Source organism: Protopterus annectens, chromosome 3.part1 (genome assembly GCF_019279795.1).
Source record: "Protopterus annectens isolate FY-2018-M chromosome 3.part1, PAN1.0, whole genome shotgun sequence".
In the NCBI taxonomy this organism is placed as follows: Eukaryota; Metazoa; Chordata; order Ceratodontiformes; family Protopteridae; genus Protopterus; species Protopterus annectens.
Window position 1 is genome coordinate 1004556126 of NC_056732.1, and position 22575 is coordinate 1004578700.

The following is a 22575-nucleotide window of genomic DNA, read 5'->3' on the forward strand; positions in this document are numbered from 1 at the left end:
ATGAGTTGCATTTCAGGACCTAGGATTTCTGATGCATCAAAGCCTCTAATGACTCTTAAGTCAAACAAATATGAATATGATGTGGTAGTGGTCTACGCAGCTGTGAATGACTTTTTGCATAAAACCCTGATAGATAAGCAGAGAGACATGACAGAGCTCTCCCTGCATGTCATAAATGCAGACAAGACCCTGGTTTTGAGTAAAATCCTTCATTTTCCTCAAATTATAGCAAAATACAGGGAAAAGATGATTGGCTTCAACAACTGGCTTCATAGTTAATGCCATTCTACAAGGATTCAAGATGTGTCAGCCTGAGAGCAGATACTAGACACAGAGATGGCTTGCAACTCTCATTCCAGGATTTTCCACATACTGGCTATATCCTTTGCCATCCCCATAGTACTTTTTAGGCAGAGTCCAGCTAATGAATCCCCCATCCTAACAAAAGAAGCATATTAAGCATCAAACCACATAAAGGTGGCTCTGCCAGGAGTCTGTTTAACAAATTGCCTGATCTTGAGGGCCTGCTACATTTGGATCACATATATGTGTGTACTATTACAGAAACTTGGTTTACAAGCACAGAAAACACTCCCTCTATACCAGGGTTTTGCACCAACCATGCCTTTCAGCCCAATGATAACTGAAGTGACGTATCCGTATTTCTTAAAGACCACATCATTTCTAGGCAGAACCCTAGATACCTAAAAACTGAACTGACTGAGAATAAAATCACACAAAATAGCACCAAGTATCAAATCATAGCTTGCAGCATACTATCAGATCATAGCATGCTACGTGCTCACTCTGTGCTCCCAGAAAACCAAGTTAGGTTCCTAAATGCACTGGACAAATTTCAAAATAACAGGGATTTCATTACCCTAGGAGACTTTAACTAACAAACTATAATCTATGATATCTATACCTCAGATGTAAAGTACACCAAACATTTTTGGATTTCATAAATAAAAACTTCATAGAACAAATTGTCAAGGAACCCAGCAGAGGAAAACATAATATTGGCATTGATATCAACTACCCTTCTAGTACCCTTTCTCCAGTCAAATCTTATCACAAACTGGTAACTTTACCCTTCAAAATCTCAAAACAATTAGCTGCAGCTATCGCAAAGTTCAGTGACTTCAAACTTAAAAAACTATTATAAGAGTTATACAGTGCCAGATGAGATGTTAACAGCATAAGGGGTGCATAGCAATGGTTATTCACCTGTCTAAGCATTACCAAGGTTGGGTCTCACGCTATAGTAGCATTGAACTAGGAAATCATTTAACTGATATGTGAGTGCAATACTGGGACTCCATGCACTACATTGATCATTCATCAGACCTATCATCGGGTATAATCTCCCCTTTGGTATGTATCTAACCAGCCATATCCAACAACTGGAATGTCTGCAGAGGTTCCTCACTAAAAGAATATAGGGCACAAGTAACAAGTCCTTTGCAGACTGCCTCAAGGCCTTGTCCCTGTATTCTGTCTCCTATATGCTGTTGAGGGGAGATCTATGACTGGCATACAGGGCATTGACAAACCCCACTCGGACGCTCCCACACAAAACAAACAGCACCAGAATTACCCATTCTAAAGACTTAAACCTTGCCTTTGATATAAATAGGACCTGTTAGAGAGACAGGCATGTATCCTAGAGACTACCCCATCCCTGGAACAGGCTCCTCATCGATGTGAAGCAGAGTTCCTCTTGAACAATTGAACAATTGGATGGAGAACAGGAAATTCATCCCTGGTTTGGCACCTATGTCTCTAAAGGACACAGGCAACCTGTAAATGGTTCATCTCCCAGGACCCTGCTTGTAAATGTTTCATCTCCCAAACCCCTGCTTACATTTATCAAGGGTACCAGAACTTCTCAGAGATTTAGGATGCATGGTTAGGCTTAAAAAGGCCCTTGTGGTCATTAGCCTAGTAAAAACTATGAAACTATAAACCTATTAGACTAATTGGATGATAATTGATGATGAAAACATAAGATCCTTTTTTATATATGTGCACTATACTGGTAAGCTTTCAGCTATCTGGAGCAATAACATTATAGGTTCATAGGTTCATAGGTTTATACTAAAAAATACTGTGCCCATTAGTTTGTTGTGCCTCTGTCCAACAGTGACACAGAGATGATTACAATAACCTCACTAGATCTGGATGTGAATTCCTTCATGATCGTGTGGGGCAATGTAGAGGTCTTTCTAACCACTAACCCTGTGGGTTCTGTCCTTAAGCCAGTTTGCAACCCATCTTGTGACATATGGGTTTTACATAGCTGGTTATCTTTGTTTATAGCTCCATTATGATCCTCGGGCACTTATCAATATATTTAATAACATAGATAGTGGAATAATTAATTGATCTGTTATATGTGGAACAACCTGGTATTACATCAAGGCCCTCTGAGTTGCTATTTTTAATCATAGACAAAGCTTTTTTCTAACTATTTTTCCTCAGTTATGAGACATATAGTTAGAGAAATATAAAAAGTTGACGTTTCAACATGTGAGGTCTTCTCTATGATACAAATGTAAAATAATTATTCAGTATTTCTGCTAATTCATTGCTATTGCTAATAAGGGCACCCTCATGAAAAATTGTACCCACTCTGTTAGTCACGTTTTGTACACTAACATAGCTATAAAACTTGTTGTGGTCCAGACACTTTATCAATGAGTCCTCATATGCAGTCTTAGTTGTTTTAAATGCTCTTTAACTCTCTGCTTACTTTATTAAATACTTGCTTAACACTACTTGAGTCATGCTGTTTTTGTTTCCTCAGCTTTCTTCTTTTCTTCAACCACCATGGTTTAACATATTTTGGATTAGCCAAAACAACCCTTTTAATTTAATTTAGAATGTTTTGACATTTAGATGTTCTTCATATTGTTCATTGCTGCAGTAGCCTTAGCTATATGGGTTATATCCTGCCAAAGATATAACAGACAGCTATCTTCAAAGTTTCAGGGCACTTTTCATGCACTCAAACTGTTAAGCAGCTTGAACTGAGTTGACAAAAAGATAAGTTTGGGCACAAAGCCCTTCAGAGATTTCCTGATGCCGAATATGCTTCTCTGAGGCTTTTGAGGATCAACAGTAGGCTTGTGCTTTCCTCTGCTGGGCAAGATAAGTTCCCTTTGGGGAAAACACCTTCTATTTTCTTATATTGACTAATATTTTATTACTTTCCTCTTCGGTTTTAACAGACTGTCTTAAGACTGTAACATACTTTTAAATGGCGCACTCATTTTTTTCTGTCAGTTTTAAAGTAATGTAAACTAACTGATAACATATTTTCTGTGGAGAAATTGTGCTTAATGTTTCATTGTGGGGCTGCCATAGTGTTTGAAAGTGTTTTACTGTGTTTTTTCTGTCACAAAAGTAATTTTTGTGGACTGGTAATTTTACCAGAATTTGTTGCTTGTCTTCCCCAGGAAAGAGGCACCATTTTTGACTTGACCATGGTACAGATTGTCAGTCCCACTGTTAGTCCTACTTCCAGCCACAAAAAGAAAAAGTTAAGTAAACACTCTGCCACCACAGTAGGCTACCAATGTGCCTCAGCTGCAAGGGAGTGACTCTGCTGTGGCCATTTGTTGTACCTCAGACCATTCATCTTTTACCCCCAAATCCCTCTGGTGTAGCACCTTCAGCCACTATGGACTGGGCATTAATCATGTCCTCTGCAGCTCTTGGAGTCACCCCAGTGAGAAAGACAGAGCCTCTCTTATCAGTCCTAGGAGATGGAACAGGGAAGATTGCTCTGTTGTGTCAGAATGCTGTGCCCATTCTTGGGGAAGCAACAGCTGTCTCTAGTAACACTGTTGACCCTATTTTTCCTGTCAAAAAGAAACAGAAAACCAAACGTGTATCTACTCCTCCTCAAATTTCTTTGGATAGAAGTAGTTTGCAGGGACTGGCTTGGGGTTTAATTCAGGTTTTTGAACCTTCCTGTACAGTAGTTTCTGGTAAAAGAAAGAGGGATGCTTCTTTTCCTGAACTGAACAGGAAAATGAAGGGGTGGATTCAGGGTTTTGTTCTCAGATTTCTGATTCAGACTTAGAAAAGAGTTCAGTTTTTGGTTCTTTCTGTGGGGGTCTCTCTTTCTCTGAAACGATTACTAGAATGTCCCATTGTTTTCAGTGGGAGAACATTAAGGTTTAATAGTCCCTCAGAGAATACTATGACTTGTTACAGAAGTACTGTCTGCTTTAGAAGATGTGTGTCTTATTGCCTACAAGTTTCCTGATAGTCAACCAGCTGTTCCTAAAAAGGCAGATCGGATGTATAAAGTTCCTCAGTCTTTTAAATTTGTATGCAGTATTCAGAAACCTGACCCAGCAGCTATTGTCTTCATTGACCCCCACTGGTGCTAAGCACCAAGTTAATTCCAATCCTACTGTTTCTATTGAGGATGGGAAATGATTGATAGGTATTGGGAAAAAGTGTATACTTCTACAACTTTGATTTTCAGAATTTTAAATTGCCAGGCTCATATGTTAAAGTTTGTTCTGACATATTGTGAAAGTATGAGGAATATTTTATCAACAGTGTCCCCTTGTAAGGAAAAACTGTTTTAAATAACTTAGTTTCTACTATTGCACTGGCTAACACTCATTGTCTGCAGTGTATGTATGACTCTGTTGATACTTCTTTCAGGGTTGTGGCCACTGGTGCTGTTTTAAGGGGCTGCATTCTCAGAACCTTCCAGATGATTTAAAAAAAAAAGATTTTAAATTCTTCCTTGGAGATTTAGCGTTTGCCCCCTCTATTGTAGAGGTGATCAAAAGGTGTGGTGAAAAGGGTAAGCTGATCCATGGAATTTCTTTAAGATTTTTTCATCCCTCCTTTTCCAAATTGTCCAAGGGACTTTCTTTTTCCTCATTCAATTTTGGCAAAAACCAGAATAGACAGTGTCAACAGAATTCAGGTAAACAGACAATTAAGAAGTGGCAAGGGCATTCTAAAAGGAAGTCTCAAACCTCCCCAAACTAAGGATAGTCAAACAAGTGTGAATCATTATTCAAGAGACCTTGTGACCCCTTCCCACCCTGCCCTGTTTCATCTCCCAGAAAGTGCGAATCTCCATTTTTCTCTTTGACAATAATTTCAGACTAATGGGCTAAAATTCATTCAACAGGGTGGCCAATATTGGTAGACGAAAATTCATCCATTTTGGGGAGTCATTCCTAATCCTGAAGATCAGACTCTTTTGTTTCTGCTTGTTCTAAATTGCATGCTGTCCCAAGGAGTACAAGAACCAGTTCCTACTTCCCCTTTGAAGAAAGGATTTTATTCAAGGATGTTCCAAGTGCCAAAGAAATAAAATGCTTGGTGATCAGTTCTGGATCTTTCTTTCCAAAATCTGTTTATCTGTTTGTGATAGTACACAAATTCAAAAGGATGTCACTTCATACCATGTTGTCTCTTCTTCCTCTTTCAAGTTTTCTGGTAACACTAGACTTAAGAGATGCTTGCATCACAACCAAATTCATCCAGACTTCAGGCATTTGTCTGGATCACATTGTCAGTTCTTACTATTTGGACTATCCACTGAACCAAGAGTGTGTACAAAGTATCTAGCTCCAGTTATTGCTTATTGCAGCCTATAGGGTATCCAAATTTTTTCATATTTGGATGACTTGCTTATCTTTCCAGACTTTTTTTCAAAATGTCAGTAGTATCTCTCTCTCTTGAGTGAGAGAGCTCTTGCTCAAGCTGGGATTTCAATAGAACATTCAACATTGTGTTACTGAGATGTCAACTAGAAACCTCAGTTCAAACAGTTTTTCTTCCACAGGAAAAAAATAGATCTTTATCTAGATTTACTTATAAGGTTTTCCACTCAGACTTTGGTCACTGCAAGGGAATACCTCATGATTTTGGGTCTGATGTCATCTATGATTCTTGTAATACCACTGGCAAAACTCCACATAAGAAAGATACAGGGGTATCTGAAATCTCTTTGATCCCAGCATCAACACCCTTTATCTTTTCAAACTCCAGTACTGGGGTTTATCAGTAGAGATTGTTTTCTTTTGCTGGAGACAACAGATATCTTTAAATCCTGGTCTCCCATTGTCCCTCCCTGGTCCAAAACAATCAGTCACCACATACAATTCAAACTTTACTTGGGGAGCAGTGTCAGCAGAGATAAAGTGCATGGGGTGTGGGACACCAAGGATGTATGCAAGCACATAAATATCAAAGAGATGCTTAACCTGATCAAGGCACTCAACTGTCTGAACTATCCTGGGTCCCCAGGACCTCATCAAGTGGTTACAGACACTACCACAGTCATGTGGTACATCAACTTGCAAGGGAGGAACCAAATCATATTCCCTTTGCAGACTAGACATGTTAGCTTGAGACATTGCTTCACAGCACAATCTGACTACAGACATTCTGCATTGCGTCAAAGCAAAACTGCGTGGCAGACAAGTTGAGCAGGACCAGGGCAGACCTTTATGAATGGAAACTAAATCAGGGGTTCTTCCAAAATTTGATCCATCTGTGAGAAGTTCCTGAAGTAGACCTCCTTGTCTCCTTTCTAAACAATAAACTGGCAAAATTCTGTTCCAGGGCTCCACGCATGAATGCCTGGAAGATAGATGCATTTTTTTATTTTCTTTAGACAGGAATGTTCCTGTATGCCTATCCATCCTTTCCATTAATATCCATGGTACTTCTGCAAATTCAGAAGGAATCCCCTAAGATCATTGTAGTGTCTCCCTTCTGGTCCAGGAAACATGGTTCTCCCTTCTTTTAGAAATCGCCAAGAGCAATTTCCACAAGCTTCCTCACAGAATGGATCTAGTAACACAAGAACAGTGGTGTTTAATACACCCCAACAATAATCATCTTCAGTTGACTGCATGGATGATTGGGTCTTAATTCCATTTAGGCACCTGTTTTCTGAGGACATGCAGCAGGTACTAATGGAGGCAAGAAAGACTGCTACTAGAAAATCATTTATTAACAGATAGAAAAGGCTTTCTAGTTGGTGCCAACAGCATAACCAGCACACATTCAGGGCTAGTTGTTCTCTGGTTTTACAGTATTTGTGAGTTACTGCCCTATGGCTTTACGTATTCCTCTGTCAAGGTTCATTTATCAGCTATTTCAGCATGTCTGCCCATGGATCCTCCTCTTTCAAGGCAGTCTCATGTCAAAATGTTCTTAAAAGGGGTTTTCAAATGACGCCTCCAAGTAAACTGGTGGCAACAAAATGTAGAATATTTGGGATTTTTGCCTGGAAGAATTTGCACAGGTAGGTACCTGTTATACCCCAAGCAGACTCCAAAAAATATCCTAAGGTAGATGTCAAATGTTATAGGTGTAATGAGGAAGAAAGAGGTACCTGGGTGCATATGTTCTTGGAATGTAATACGTTGGCAGATTTAAAAAAAACACTGCAAAGTACTCTGTTGGTAATACTTGACAAGCAAATGAGTGTAACTAAGGATTTTTTTTTTGTTGCTGAGCTGGGATACAGGATCTGAATTGCATAGACATAATAAGGCCTTGTTAAGTTTAATTTTGGTGGCTGCCAAAAAGCAATTAATAGAAAATGGAAATCAAAGTCTAAATCAACTATACCTGAAGTACTGAATATGTAAGAGATAAAAGAACAGGAAGCGGGATCTTTAGAAAAGGATAGAAGTAAAATACACAGAAAAATGGAAAATGTGTGAACAATACATACAGAAAATATTTTGGAGGAAGAATTAGGTTTAAATGAAGGCAGGCAATGAACAATTTATGTAAAGCTGCTTTGATTACATGGTATAGAACAATGTATGTTAATGTGAACTTGTTAATATAATTTGATTACTTTTATGTAAATGTAAGTTTGCCTATGTCACAAGTGATAATTCAATAAAGGTGTTTTAAAAAATAATTTCGGGTTACTGTTATGAAGAATGAGTATAATATCTAAAAGACCTTTTTGCATCAGTACAAAGGAGGAGAAATATGGGTCGGCACTTTTTAAATCAACAGCAAAATTGTTTTAGGTTTTCTTAAGCCTGCTAAGATGTAATAAAGCCAAACTGGTCCCCAATTATCACTAAAAAAAGCAGGAAGCAAACAAATCCTGCTAGTATTAATGTGAACATTTCCCAATCAAGATTTAGGACTAAAGTATGTCTGTAAGGGAAGAGAAGCTTAAAGTCCACTTCTGGTCTAATAAACTTGAGATAATAATTTCATGTCATGATGCAGATAGCAACACCCCCTTGTAAGATTTTGGAAGAATACACAGAGAAAGACTTATATAATTCCAAAGGAAAGTTATCAGGAGCCTTTCCAGAAGTGGAGCCTCCAAACATCCTACACATCACATCTTCTACTATAAGAAAGAATATAAGATATATGAAAAGCAACTCAAAGAAGTGCTAGGTGATGAAGGAACTGCATTTGGCCTCATCTATATTGAGACATAATGGACTTGCCTCTTACAAAGGTGTGTTAATAATCTGTAACCTCCTTCCCCCTCAATTTTATCTGGATGGCCAGTTGTTCTTTCTACTAAATGGATCAAACTGACCAGTCTGATCACCAGTGATCTAGTGTCCTCTATGGAGGATAGCTTGTAGTATCTAGCCTGCAGAACCCTAATCCTGCTAAAATATACATGCCACTTGACTTATGACTCATGCCATTATTGTGCAGTTAAGAAAGCCTTCTGCATTTAGCCAACATTACCTAAACCTCTAAAGAAATATTCTTTAGTACTGAAGTCTACTGAATTAAATTAGTACATTGCAGTCTGCCTTCTTACTGCCCTGTGCTGGCAGTTTGCTCTTCAATGAAAGAGGTAGCTTGTTTATCTGCTGGTTGTCTCCATACTGGCTGCAGCAAGATCCTTTCTGAAAAGTAACTGGTTAATTGTTTGATAATAGTTTCTATACTACCCAACACTGTTCTTTAGTTACCCATGTTAGCGTATTTCATACCAATAATCAACATGTTTACAGAGTAGATTTTGTGAAGGTGCAAGTATTAAGTGATCAAAAGTCAGTTTTAAATATATTAAAATGCCTTATCTTTAATATTCATGTTCTACCAGTATGTGTATGTGTTTGTGCTATTTAATACAAATATATATCATGTGATTAATATTCAGATAAACAGCAGTAGTCAGGCATCAACCCACCGTTCGGTGAGAGCACTTATTGTAAACAGAGCAATATAATCCATTGCTTGAACTCCATTGTCTGCTAATGTGCATCTAAACACTTGCAAATTTTGTATCAATGCTAATTTTGCCAGAACACTTTTGCTGAGTGGTCACTAGTCTCCTGTTTTCCATTTTTTATCACTATTTGCTTAAAATTAAGTTGTGTATCATACTAATGGCATTCAGATTATTGTTTTTTTCTGCATTTAACCACATACAATCATTCATTTGAACTATCCTGACTTTGACTCAAATTTTAGCTCTGTCCCTCTGAATCCCTCTTAAAACTAGCAATTTCTGTAGAAAAGGTGAATTTCACCTAATAACTATTCACAAAATTTACAGTTATAGATCTCCTTTATTTCAGAAAATGTATATTAATACACATTCTGTTATTCTATCAATGTCTCAGGTTAATAGTATTAATATTTTAAAAGTGTCCCTGATTATTTCTGGACTTGTCCCTGATTCTTTTTTGATTTGTCCCTGATTGTTTGAAAGCTATGTATACAATATGTCACAATTTCACTCTTTCTTCATTGTTTAACTATTAGTATTTCAAAGGAAATGAAGGATTTGCGCATTTCAGTCAAATTAGTCAGAGAAGATGAAGACAGTGCTTTATTTCTTTTATATACCAATACAGTGTTCACAGAACTTTGTTTAGCACTGTAAAAGAAATCCTGAGAATTAAAAATTTCATTAGCCATTCACATTCAGGAAGCTTACTGAGGAAAAAGTACTGCGGTGGTGGTGCTGCGGTAGCGTTGTCGCCTCATAGCAAGACGTTGTCCCATTTGATTCTCAGCTAGAGCGTTTTCTGTGTGGAGGCATACGTGAATGGGGCATGCCTTCGTTGAAGGTTGTGTATCAGGGCTGGTAACCCGGTACGTAAAAATCCACTACCAATCATTAGCGGACCGGAGTTCCGCTGTGGCGACCCCTAACTGGGGAAAGCCGAAAGACACAAACTGAGGAAAACATAACAGATAGGCATCGCTTTTGTAAACAAAGTATTTGGGAATTATGTAGCAAAATCTTTGATGCTCCAAGAAAAAGAGAAATCAGCTTGTGTCAGCACATCATAGAAATGTAACCTTGTCTTTGTTTGCTTGTTTTCAGATGTGAGCTCCGGAAGTTCTATCGACTGGGCATACAAAAATGGTATACCTTATGCTTTCGCATTTGAATTGCGTGACACTGGACACTATGGCTTTCTTCTTCCTGACAGTCTCATAAAACCAACATGCACTGAAACTATGCTAGCAGTCAAAAACATTACACTGCATTTGCTCAAAAAATGTAGATAACATATAATTTTGTTTGCAGCAGAAGATAGAACATTGGGTAAAATGTGCCAGATCACTTAAGTGTATGTTATGTTACGTTTATGTTATGTTATTTTTTAATATTATTTTAAAGGTCAGAAAACATAAGGAACTTCAATTCATCCTTTAATATGAGATACAAGAATGTAATAACTCATGACCTTTCAGGATATTAGTCCAGTATGATGTATAATTATTTTTTGATATTATCATTCTAAATGACTACACTTATGAGGTGGAAGTGTTTTAATAAAATATTGTCTTAAAAAATTGAACTCCAAAAAATGGTTCTGCTTTGTCTTCTTAAAATGGCAGCTGCACTTTTATGCAGCTGAATGGTGAGTTGTCAGACAGTATACCTCACATGGAACTACAAATATGCTACAGAGACACAGATTTTCAAATAATAATAATAATAATAAAATTGAGGAATAGCATTTGGTAAATTAGCCCTTCTGGCCTCTGCTACACTAACTCCTAAAATAGTGAAAAATAAGAGTAAGTTCCTTTCTAAAGATTCCTCTTCAGTTTTAGCTATGGACACGTTAAGCTTTCTTACACTGTCCCTTGTGATTGTCTAATGTCAGAGGTAAATTCTGAGAAGACAAAAGAGTGGCAGGTGTACTATCACTGTTCAGTGCTCTAGGATGATGATGAATTTCTGGCAGATGCGTGGACCTAAATCCGCAGAAAGTATGTGTTCAAAATTATTGCTACAAAGCTTCTGTTGCTCTTCCCCAGGGGTAGCTGTAGCTGCTAGCTGCAGATTGCCATTGCAGTAGGGCTATCTTGAATACATGACTCAAGTCAGAACCTGTACTCATAACAGTCACACCTTCTCAAACACAGATGTCATTGATGTGGCTTTGCTTCATGCAAGTAATATGCACATAGCATTGCTGCAATGAAGACAGTCAATATGGAATATAAAGCACTGTTTCCAGCACAAAGGGTAACTGGAAGCCAAAACAGCTTTTAAGCATTAGAAATTGAGGTTGTACAGCATTAAATATTTGATAAGTGTTTTTACTTTACCAGAATTCGCTACTCTTATGGGCATTGTAATGTAAATACATTAAAAATGGAAACTAGGATCACTGGATGTAATGTCTTACATAAATGTGCACAAATACATCAGTTCATTACTTACATAGAAAACAGCTACATTGTTCTCTTTTCATCATCATCATATGTTCCTTAACATTCATAACTTCATATTCAAAGTACTCTTTACCACAGTTACCTATCTTTCTACCTGCCAGATAGCAACTCTTTCTAATTTATATTGCAAATTTGCTTCATTGCTTCACTGGAAAGATTCCAAGACTGTAACCAACTGCTGCATATGCAAGTTTATAGCTATGAGTGAACTTTGCCCAAAATGCAGACTATTATGTACTGTAATGCCCAATAAATTCGGTTCTTCCAATGATCCTATACTATAGAGGTAGCCTGGGAAGGTGGAATGAAGAGGCCAGTTGCCAGCTCTCTTGTACTGGTCAGAGGATATAGGAGCTATTACAGTAGTGTGCATCCAGAGGGGACCTGGCAGGTAGATGAAAATTCTTTAGCTCAGCGGGTGAGTTGTAGGCTAGTTTATATACAAGATTGCTCAGTACTGTACAAATGCTGACCTAAGGTAATAAAGTAGGTAACCCCTGTCTCCAAATGGTCTTGGCGAAGATAGAGGGCTATTCACACACCTTGTCCTTTGCCTACCACATTTAGAAGCACTGAATTTATCATTGCAGGGCAGCGAACAAAGATTAAAGCCACAGCCAGATGTGGAACTCAGTAGGGTTGGCCCTCAAGGTAGGACAGGGTGGGGTGCAGCAAATTAAATATAAATTTAGTAAAAAGTAGAGACTGTTGCTTTGGGACACAGTTTTATTACTGCATCTGCTTTTATTCACAGAGCCCTCTTTTAAATGACTGTTAAAATATCATTATGTGAATTACATGATTTAGACATATTTAACTTATTAATATTATCAAGAGTCAGGCTACATCAACAGAACTGTAGTGACACTCACTTCTAAGTTTTATAATATGTAACTACTTTTTTTCTAAAGTTTGTTCTTTGCTTTCTCATATAAAAGGATATTTAATCCTTCATTATTTTGTGATTTAAAAAAAACTTTAATTACTGAGCCTGTTAAAATTATGTACTGTATGTGTTTTAAATTGTTTACAGGTACCGAATTTCAAGTTGTACTGTCCATCAATTGACAACTGTATGCTTAAATGCTAAAGAAATCTTTTAATAAATGGAATCTATTAATAACAAATGAATACAAAAATGGAAATACATGTATAAAATATATACTGTGTATGTTGTTTCTTTCTTCTAATGTGTTCGTGTGGAAAGATTACTTCTGCACTACCAAACAGTTTAATTTTATTTATAGTAACCATGTAGGTTGTTATTGAATTTGAAGTGTCCTAATTTTCCTACAATGCATTCAGAAACAATATATGTGAAACCTAAGACCTTGAAATATATATTGATTTTATCATTATCCAGTTACTGCAGTTTCCGAAGAGGGCGGAAATGCAAACAAGATTTGCTTTTAGAGAACTTACTTTTATGCTAGTTGACTACTATGAGGTGAAACAGAAAAAAAAAAAAAAAACAGAAGAATGTGATTTTTAAACGCATATTTTGAAAAATTCTTAAATATTCTACTTGGAACCTTTTTCTAACAAAATATTAATAAGAAAAATGAAATATATATATATATATATATATATATATATATATATATATATATATATATATATATATTGTGTGTGTGTGTGTGTGTGTGTGTGTATAGCAGATGTATTTTAATCATTTTATATAGGAAAAGTATGGTTTATATTATACATTTGTGTATGTATGTGGTAGATGTATTTTAAGCATTTTGTATAAGAAAAGTATACTATATATTATCTGACTACAAAGAGAGTAAGGCCAGAGATGTTGTCTGTAGCCTTTTTACTGCTTGTAACTTTGAATGAACTACATAAGCAGGTATGAACTATTTATGAACTAAGTACAACTATTGGGTAAAGAACCTAAAACATGAAACACTGAAATGATGCTCCATGCTGAATAACTGTTGTATGTGTTTGTTGCATGAGACTGCCTGGATTCTGACAGGGGCTCTCTTCTACACTGTTGTGTGACTCAACCATGACCCATGTAATGAATCTGTGTACTTTGAAAATCAGATGTCTCTGCTAATGGTCCTGTATTTCAGCCCATGTGATCACTGTTCATTTATGCCTCTGTATATCTGTGTTGCTTTAGCTTTACCTTCCCCAGATTAAATGGCATAAATAATAAACAGTATGGAAAGTAACTAACAAAGTTTGATAAGAATATAGAAAGATCTAACTAACCCTGGACAATTGTTGTTATTTTGTAATCAGATAGTGTTAAGTATTCTGGAAGCAGCAGGGCATCCCCAAATGTACCTATTCCTTCTTCACCCATTTAATTTAAGTAGATTAAACTGAGAATTGCACTCTTAATGAGAGAAAGGTTATAAGGCCAAATCATCATCATCATCGATCCCTCTTGTTCCTATTTACTACATGGGGTTGGAGTGTCGTGTCAGCTATCGCTATCTCTCTCTGTTCAGTGATACACTGCTGCCTTCTACAATGTTCATGCCTGCCACAGGTATTCTCTCATACAATCCATCCACCTCTTTGCTGGATGTCCTTGTTTCTTCTTGCCTTCTTCCTGTCTGTCCCAAATCTTCTTAACCAGATTGTCTTCTGCTTTTCTGTACATGTGTCCAAACCACTGTAATCTGCTCTCTTTGACCTTTTCTGCAATTGGAGCTAGACTGGCTTCTGCTCTTATGCCCTCATTTCTTTGTCTGTCCCACAGTGTGCACCCTATTACCCATCTCAGGCACTTCATCTTTATCACCTCCAGCTTCTTCAACTGCTCTGCCTTTACTGCCCAGGTTTCCATACCATACAGTAGGTTCATAAGTTCATAGGAGGTTACTAGGCTAGTGGCCCTAAGCCTAGCTATGTTAATCCCAAGTATCCCCATTTGTTCTTTTTGAGTAGTTCGCAGAACAAATTTATGAACAGAGTGAGTCTGGGATCAACACCAGCTACCTCTGTCCATGAAGGACATGGATGCCACCCCAGGATCGAATTTGCAGTCTCCCATCCAATTATCTAGGTTGTGTTTGAATATGGTCAGTGAGCAGCTGTTTTTTAGGTGAGTAGGAAGTCTATTCCAGAGAAGCACCAGTCTCCTCAAGACATAGCTTTCTCTCTCCAGCATGATCTATTAATGTCACACACTAGGTTGAGTTCCCTAGAGCAAGTGACTCTTATGCCATTTGACTTGTGGATGAGCAGCATTTCCATTAGGGTGGGGTTGGAGATTGCCCTATAGGCCAGGCACAAGTCATCTCTCCACAGCCTATAAGATACAGAGAAAAGTGACAGGCCTTTTTAGCCTGTCCACGTAGGTCATGATTTGGAGTCCCTCTATTTTCTTAGTGAGAAACCTCTGTGGTCTCACCAGCTGCTGCAGGTGTCTGGTGAGGTACATGCAAAAGAGTGCATTATACTTTATTAGTGGTTTGATGAGGGTCAAGTACAGTAAAGTTATAACATCCCTTGACCTGGATGCTATGGCCTTGCTTATGCAGTTTCCTGTGTAGAAGGCTTTCTTACTATTGTGGAAACTTGGTGGCCAAAGTTCAGATTGTTATCAGTCTGTGTTCTCAAGTCTCGCAGCACTGGGTTGGAACTCAGAGGGGGTGCTGTCAATATTGTAATTTGTAGGGAATTCTGTTTTGCCAAATGGAATAATAATGCATTTTTTTCCATTTAGTTTTAGACCATAGCTTTGGCACCAATTATTTGTTTGTGTTAGCCCTTCTTTTAAAATGTTGACATTATTAGAGGGCTCAACGATTGTTCCTGATTTGCAGTCATCAGTGAACTTGATGAGCCAAAGGTCATCTACTTTGGCCCAGACTTCTGAGAAATAGATGTCAAACAGTAAGGGGTCCAGCGCAGAACCCTGTGGTACTCCACTGGTGATGGGTCTACTGATGGAGGATGAGTCACCACTTTTGACAGAGTGTGTTCCTGAGGTGAGTCAATTAGCTACCCATCTAGTAATGCAAAGGTTAACCCCTATCTGGGAGAGTTTCTCAATGATGCCAGAGTGGGGAATTGTGTCAAAAGCCTTGGCAAGGTCAAGATATGCTGTGTGCACTGTCTTACTTTCATCCATGGTGTTGGTGACATTCTCAAGGAAATCTACCAGGTTTAATAAGCATGAGTTACCCCTAACAAAGTCATACTGGCTCAGGTCCAGTGTTTGGAGGTCACCTATGTCCTTGTTGATAAGGTCCATGGTAATTCTTTCCATTGCCTTGCAGGTGAGGCTGGTTAGACTTACGGGTCTGTAGTTCCCAGGCTCAGTTGATGGCTCCCTTTCTGCATGGGGATTACTGTTGCTGTTCTTCATTCTGCAGGAATGTAGCCAGTTCTCAAGCTATGATTAAAGAGAACACCAAGATGGTGGAGGGAAGGGATTCCATAACGTCAGCATGTGCACAGTATTTAGACTATAAACTAAAGAAAATAATAAAGATGGAAATTCAAATTTGTAAAGATTCATGGAGTTTTGTAGCATATTAAAATCAAACTCTGTATAATTACAGTGACATATTGGTGACTATAGATGTTAGTGACCTTTACAGAGTCATTCCGCAAGATATAGGATTGGAATGGGTGGATGAAATGTTATTAGATTACAAGACATCACATGATACCATTACTCTTATTATGGAACTTTTAGAGTTAGTACTTAGTAACAATTACATCTCCTTTGACAATAGATACTATTTGCAGAAAAAAGGTGTAGCCATGGGCTCACCATGTGGTGGAGTCTATACTAACATGGTCATGACATATTGGGAAAGACACTTTGTTTTCCAGTCTAGTTTTAACACCCATATTGCAATGTATCATCAGTTTCAGGATGACATATGCCTTATATGGAAAGGACCATTGGTAGAGTTGGATGAGTTGTTACAGTATATCAATCAGACTACTGCCTTCCTTAATTTCACCTGGAAGGCTAATCATAACCATATGGTCTATCATGATGTTCATCTAATCAAAGATGACATTAATAATAGATATGTCACTAGAATTTACAGGAAGGAAACATATTCCAACTCTTTTCTGCATTTCAGTAGTTCACATCCATTCCACCAAAAAAGATCTGTTGTCAAAGGACAACTGGTAAGGGTAGCTCCAATGGTCACCACACAAGAGGACTTTATTTATGAGTGCAAGATTTTGCAGTCAATGTTTCTCAAGAGAGCATATCCTATGGAATTGATAGATGATTTAATTCTGGAAGTTACAACAAAGAGAATGAATGGTCATTTTAAGCCCATTCTGCATGGAAATAGTTTTCCCTCTTCATTAACAGGAAACAACTTTGAAATTGTTGCAACTGAGACTTGTATTGACACAGAAATGCAGCATTGCATTAGTGACCAGGTTTCAGATTTCTCAAAAGCATTAGTGACTACTTTAAATCAAGACTTTAGGTTTTTGAGATCTATTTTTGAGAAAAAAATGCCCTATTTTAATAGAGGACTTTAATATTAGACAACATGTAGGGGATAGACCAGTTATTAAATATAGAAAAGGGCATAACTTCAAAGATTTGCTTAAAAATAGGCAATCCATAGACATGGGTAGTAAACATGGAACTTTAGGTGTGGAGCTTGTGCATGGTGTCACAAGGTCAAAGTGGCAGATAGTTTCACTATGAGAAATTTTATATATCAAATAAAAGGTAAATGCACTTGTAACTCAAAAGCAGTGGTATATCTAGTTACTTGTGACTCATGCTTAAGTTTTTATATCGGTGAAACCAAGAGGAAATTCTGGAAAAGAATTTATGAACGTGACTATGTCAAAATATAATTTGAATAATGCGTTAGCCAAACATGCTTGTGACAACTTGGGCCATCAGTTCACTTTTCTAGTTATAGACCAGGTCACTGTAGATAAAAAAGACATGGGGGATATTACTAGAAATTAGTGAACTGAGGTAGCAAATTTGCTTACAGGCAGATAGTTGGCCAGGTATAAATGAGCGTAGTTCTATCTCACCAATATTAAAACTGAAAGCACTCATAAGGGAAAAAGTTTTAGTGCACAATAAGTAACCACATATAGGATTTAGCACATGTTGAAGTGTCATGTGGATACCATACATACAATGTTTTAGCCCTTATTTTAAATACATAGGCAATTAACTTTAGCATTGCTCTATTTGTATTTTTATTTTTACACTATATAGTTTTATGATTAGGCAGGCAAAGAGGCAGTAGTGTTTTCCAGAAAATTTTAAATGTAGATTTTAAATGTTGATTTTAACCAATGACATGTTTTCTTTGGGTATTTAAGGAAGTAATTTCATAAATATGGTGTCTGATGAAGTTTAATATATTATTAAATGAAAGCACTAACCAGTGATTTCTTGGAATTAATAAAGTGATTTCATCCTCATTTGGGAGTTAGTTTTTTGCTACACTATTGGCGTGTGTTTGGGTTCCGGTTTACAGCTTTGTCATTTACTATGTCCAGTATATTATAACTCCTAGTGGGGGTGCAGACTATCTGTTCCAGAGCATTTGTGTTGACAAGGTCCAGGAACCTCTGGGCAAGCATATTTTTGCTTGTGTATGTCCTCCAGTCTATGGAAGGATTGTTGAAATCTCCCATGACTAGGGTGTTGGGCTGTATGGTGAGAGACTCCAGTAAACTGAGGTAGGGGGTGTGCTTATCCTGGTTCATGGTGAGGGATCTATAACTAGCAATGATGTGGTATGGTACTTTCCCAATAGTTAATTGGACATGGAGTAGTTCAAATCAGTCATGTTGTTTGACCAGTCTCGAAGTGTATTTGGTTTTATTAAAGATGGATGCACCTCCACCTTTAGTTCCTTCATGCTCATTTTGAGTTCTGAACATGTGGAAGGCATTGTAGGCTTGCATGGCTGGGGTGCTCTCAGTAGGCATGAACCATGTCTCGGTAACTGTACAGATGTCAGCATCCTCTGCTTCCAGGGAGTGCAGTTTCATGTTTAAACTCCTAGCATTAAGCAGCATGACCCTGAGTTTGCCAATCAGATTTTGTTACATTGGAAAATTTGTTGTTTTGACATTGCCTAAAAAAGGTACTATGGGGGAGGCATGGGCCTTTGCCAGTATCTGAAATCCTAGGGAGGACCGGTACTGGATCTCCTGAACTGACACCAGAAGGTGAGCCAATTGTTGAACTCAGTCGTTTTTTGTTTATATTGTGGCATCATCCTGAATAAGGGTAGGATACTGCTTAGGGCTAGGGACATACTTGTCTGGGACACATAATCAGAGAGTTCCATCACATCTCTCATCATATAGCCCAGAGATACATTTCAAGTCATTCACTCCAACAAGGACTATGACAAAGTCATAACGATACTTGTTGTTGAGTGACTTGAGTGCATGTGTGGTCTGATGGATCCTGGCACCTGATAGGCAGCTGACCGTGACCTTCTCCTTGTCCACTCTGGTGAGAGGGACATCTGTGTGTTTCATTATGGAGTCACCTATGACCAAGACATCTGATGTGCTTTGCCTTAGGAGTATTACTTGTTGAGACACGTGTGTGTGTGTGTGTGTGTGTGTGTGTGTGTGTGTGTGTGTGTGTGTGTGTGTGTGTGGTGTGTGGTGTGTGTTGATATGTGTGGTGGTTTCTTTTTGCTTAGTGGTGAGTGTGGGTGGTGTGCATTTGGGAGGTCTCTGTTCTTTTGGTAGGCTTTTAGTGAGTACCTTCATATATGTCAGTTTATGTGTCATGACCTTGTTTTGTGTGAGAGGTGAGGTTTACATGAGAGGTGAAGCACGTGCGATGATGACCTGTTTGCTGTATGGTTTGTTTTTACATCAGAGAACTGACTCCAATTTGACAGTGTATTGCCATGTCTCACATAGGGTGTTAGTTTTCTTTAGGAGTAAATGGTTGTCAGTATACATGAAGCAATTGCTACATTGCCTCAAGATGCCCATATCAACCAAGCTGGTAGGGGAAATGATGGGAAACTGCCTGTCCATTGTGGCAGGATTTTTCTGAATGTGGTATTTGGGAAAGAAGTGAGCTAGCTGGACTCAGTCGCAAACAGCAAAAATGAAGCAGTAATTCAATTAAATACAGTTAATAAAGTGCAGTGCTGACTTGGTAGGCTTTTAGTGAGTACCTCCATATATGTCAGTTTATGTGTCATGACCTTGTTTGGTGTGACAGGTTGGGAGGGTGGCCTAATGGTTAAGATGTTTGCCTTACAAACACAAGGTGCCAGGTTTGAGTCTCACAAGGGATAATTGGCTAGGCTTAAAATGACTCATAAGGGCAGTTAGCTTAGTGCTAACCTATGAACTTAAAATATACTTATTTTTTTCAATTTTTTTCCAGTGGATGCCTTGGGTTTCAGTGCAGATGCACTCCAGTCCTCTGGCTAAAGTTGCCACATGTTGAGCAGCTCTGGTAAACTAAGCACAAACCTGTTCAAATATGAGGCTTATATACAGGAATATTTAAACAGTTTTAACACAACTACCAATGGGAAAGCCCCAGACTGAGCCTTTCCCCAGCAATCCCCAACTCAGAAAATCCTGAGCTAGAAACTTCTGCCACAAGTGTGCAGGGAGGCTCTCTTAATGTAAGATGGGTGGTTTAAAATCACAGTGATACCAAACTGTCTAATTTCAGCAGGTCATAATCTAGCCTATGCTTTGTAAGGCAAGGAAACTCAATTTCTAGATGGGAAGGAGTACGGCAGAGTCACTTAAAGGTCAAAGTGAGAGTGTTTAGTAGTATACTATTAGATAACCTCCAGTGTTACCACCCTCTGCACAAACTGGCAGCTCTTTGAGCAGATGTAAACAGTGGGAGACTATGGAGACTGTTTCCTATAGATTTTAATCTGGAGAGATTTGCTTATATGCAAGCATGGGAAACTGCATTTGCACAATGCGCAAACATGACACTTTTATACTAGCAGGATGAAAGACTTTTATAAAGTTAAACCCGTAGGCCAGTCAGACAAAAACACAATAAGCTATTGACCAGTAGTTCCCACCTTGGATGGGTTGAATTTAGCTGTCTGCTCCCACCAGAGTACCAAAGAACCCTCCCAATGTAAAATAAACTGGCTTTGAGCTGAAGTGCAGTAACAAATGCTTTAGAACAGAAGTAAGAATTCCTGCAATATCAGGAATCCTTGGAAATAGGTTCACTAACCCCCGAGAAATATTCACAACACACAAAAACTTTGCAATATTTAGAAATATTTTGGCAGACTCAGGAGAACTTTGGCAAACTCAGAACAGCTTTTGCAGAATACTGTTAAAACAACCTAACAGCAGTACAGTAAGAAACTGATGAAGTTCCTTTAATAAGTGTAGTTGCATAAACACTAAATTCAACAAAATCAATAAATGCAGCACAGAAGTGTTAAATATTAGTGAAACAGTTAGAGAAAAAATGTACTTATATTAACTTTGTAAGTCCAGATGGTTTTAGAAGCAACCCAAGTCTTGTAGTCACAGGTGTCCAAGCCAGGCACAAGGAAGCTCTGAATAAATGAGCCCAGTACTACTGGTTTACCACTGTTTTGAATACCTGAGTTTTCAGCTTCCTTGACATTCTTCCGTCATATACTACACCTGACACTCTGTGAAAATAATGTTGTCTGGAAGAAAACAATCTCATTTTCTTACCCATTAACAGTTATCTATTAGAGATTTGATGCAAGAAGAAAAGATTCTTGTGCAGAGAGACCAGTAGTACACAGAACTGACCACCTCACTCAGAAGAACTGAAAGGTCATACTACCTGGCTCTTGCTGGAAATATGTGCATTCTAGATTACTTCAGGTCCAGAGGTATAATGTAGTGATCAGCATGCAAAAGAAGGGGTGCATTTCTTGTACCTCTGATACTTATAATCTATTCCATGCTGACTGCCTCATTGGGCAGGGAGGACCCCCCCCAATCTCGCATTGCCCTCCTGCCCTGTAACTAACCTTTGGACTTTGGACCAACTTGCTGATTTCAGAAATGGTCAGACTGAATTCAGCAGTGCATCCTACTCCTATGACTGCAATGGATATATATATATATATATATATATATATATATATATATATATATGTGTGTGTGTGTGTGTGTGTGTGTGTGTGTGTGTGTGTGTGTGTGTGTGTGTGTGTGGTTTATCATCGGTAAATCAAATGAACAGATGTCGAACAGATGAATAGTTGAAAAAAAAATGTCGCAAATGAAAATAGTGCGGAATCCCAATGCCGACTTACTAAATATCGCCAGTAGATGTGAAAAACATGCTGTAAACATAGTCAGCACTTTAGTGACACCAAGAAAAGTAATACAAAACATACCCACAATATCAGACATAATCTCCATACTTTGGAATCCCACACAACAGGCAAACTACAACATCCATGCAAAATGTCCACAGAAGGGCTTCCTAAACCATCAACATCTGTAGAATTGCAATGAAAGCCACCGGCGTATATAACATACACTTCCCCTTCCACCAGAACATCGACATGATATGAGATGCACACCATAAATGCATTATAGTGTAAAATATCTACTGTAAACGGTGATAGTAACAATTCGAATGAACAATGTTGAGCCATTATGTGCAAAAACCCTCTAACACTTAAATCATCCCTCCTACCCAACAATTCTGTAAATCGCGCTTCCTTATTCACAACTTTCCTCCTCTTAGGTGTTGGTGGAATACCACTAGTTAGTCTACTTTTGATATCCTCCACTCTATTTTGTTCCAGCTGCACAGCATGTAACACATCCAATAAGTACAACTTTTGCTTCCCCAATAAACTTCTGAGTCGACTGTGCCACTCTTCTGCAGCATTCTGGCTCCTGGGATATCTGAGACCACAGGTATCCCATTGATTCCAGAAA

General features: G+C 38.2%; 1 protein-coding gene across 2 annotated transcripts in view; it reads left to right on the forward strand.

Annotated features, from left to right (window-relative positions):
• CPA6 (carboxypeptidase A6) overlaps window positions 1-12837 on the forward strand; it is a 1209807-nt gene extending 1196970 nt beyond the window's left edge. For both annotated transcript variants that reach the window (XM_044067161.1, XM_044067162.1), the window contains one exon: window positions 10328-12837. In XM_044067161.1, coding sequence (XP_043923096.1) covers window positions 10328-10515 — 188 coding nt within the window. In that variant the 3' untranslated portion in view covers window positions 10516-12837. The remainder of the gene's footprint in view (window positions 1-10327) is intronic.
• Window positions 12838-22575: the final 9738 nt, after the last annotated feature.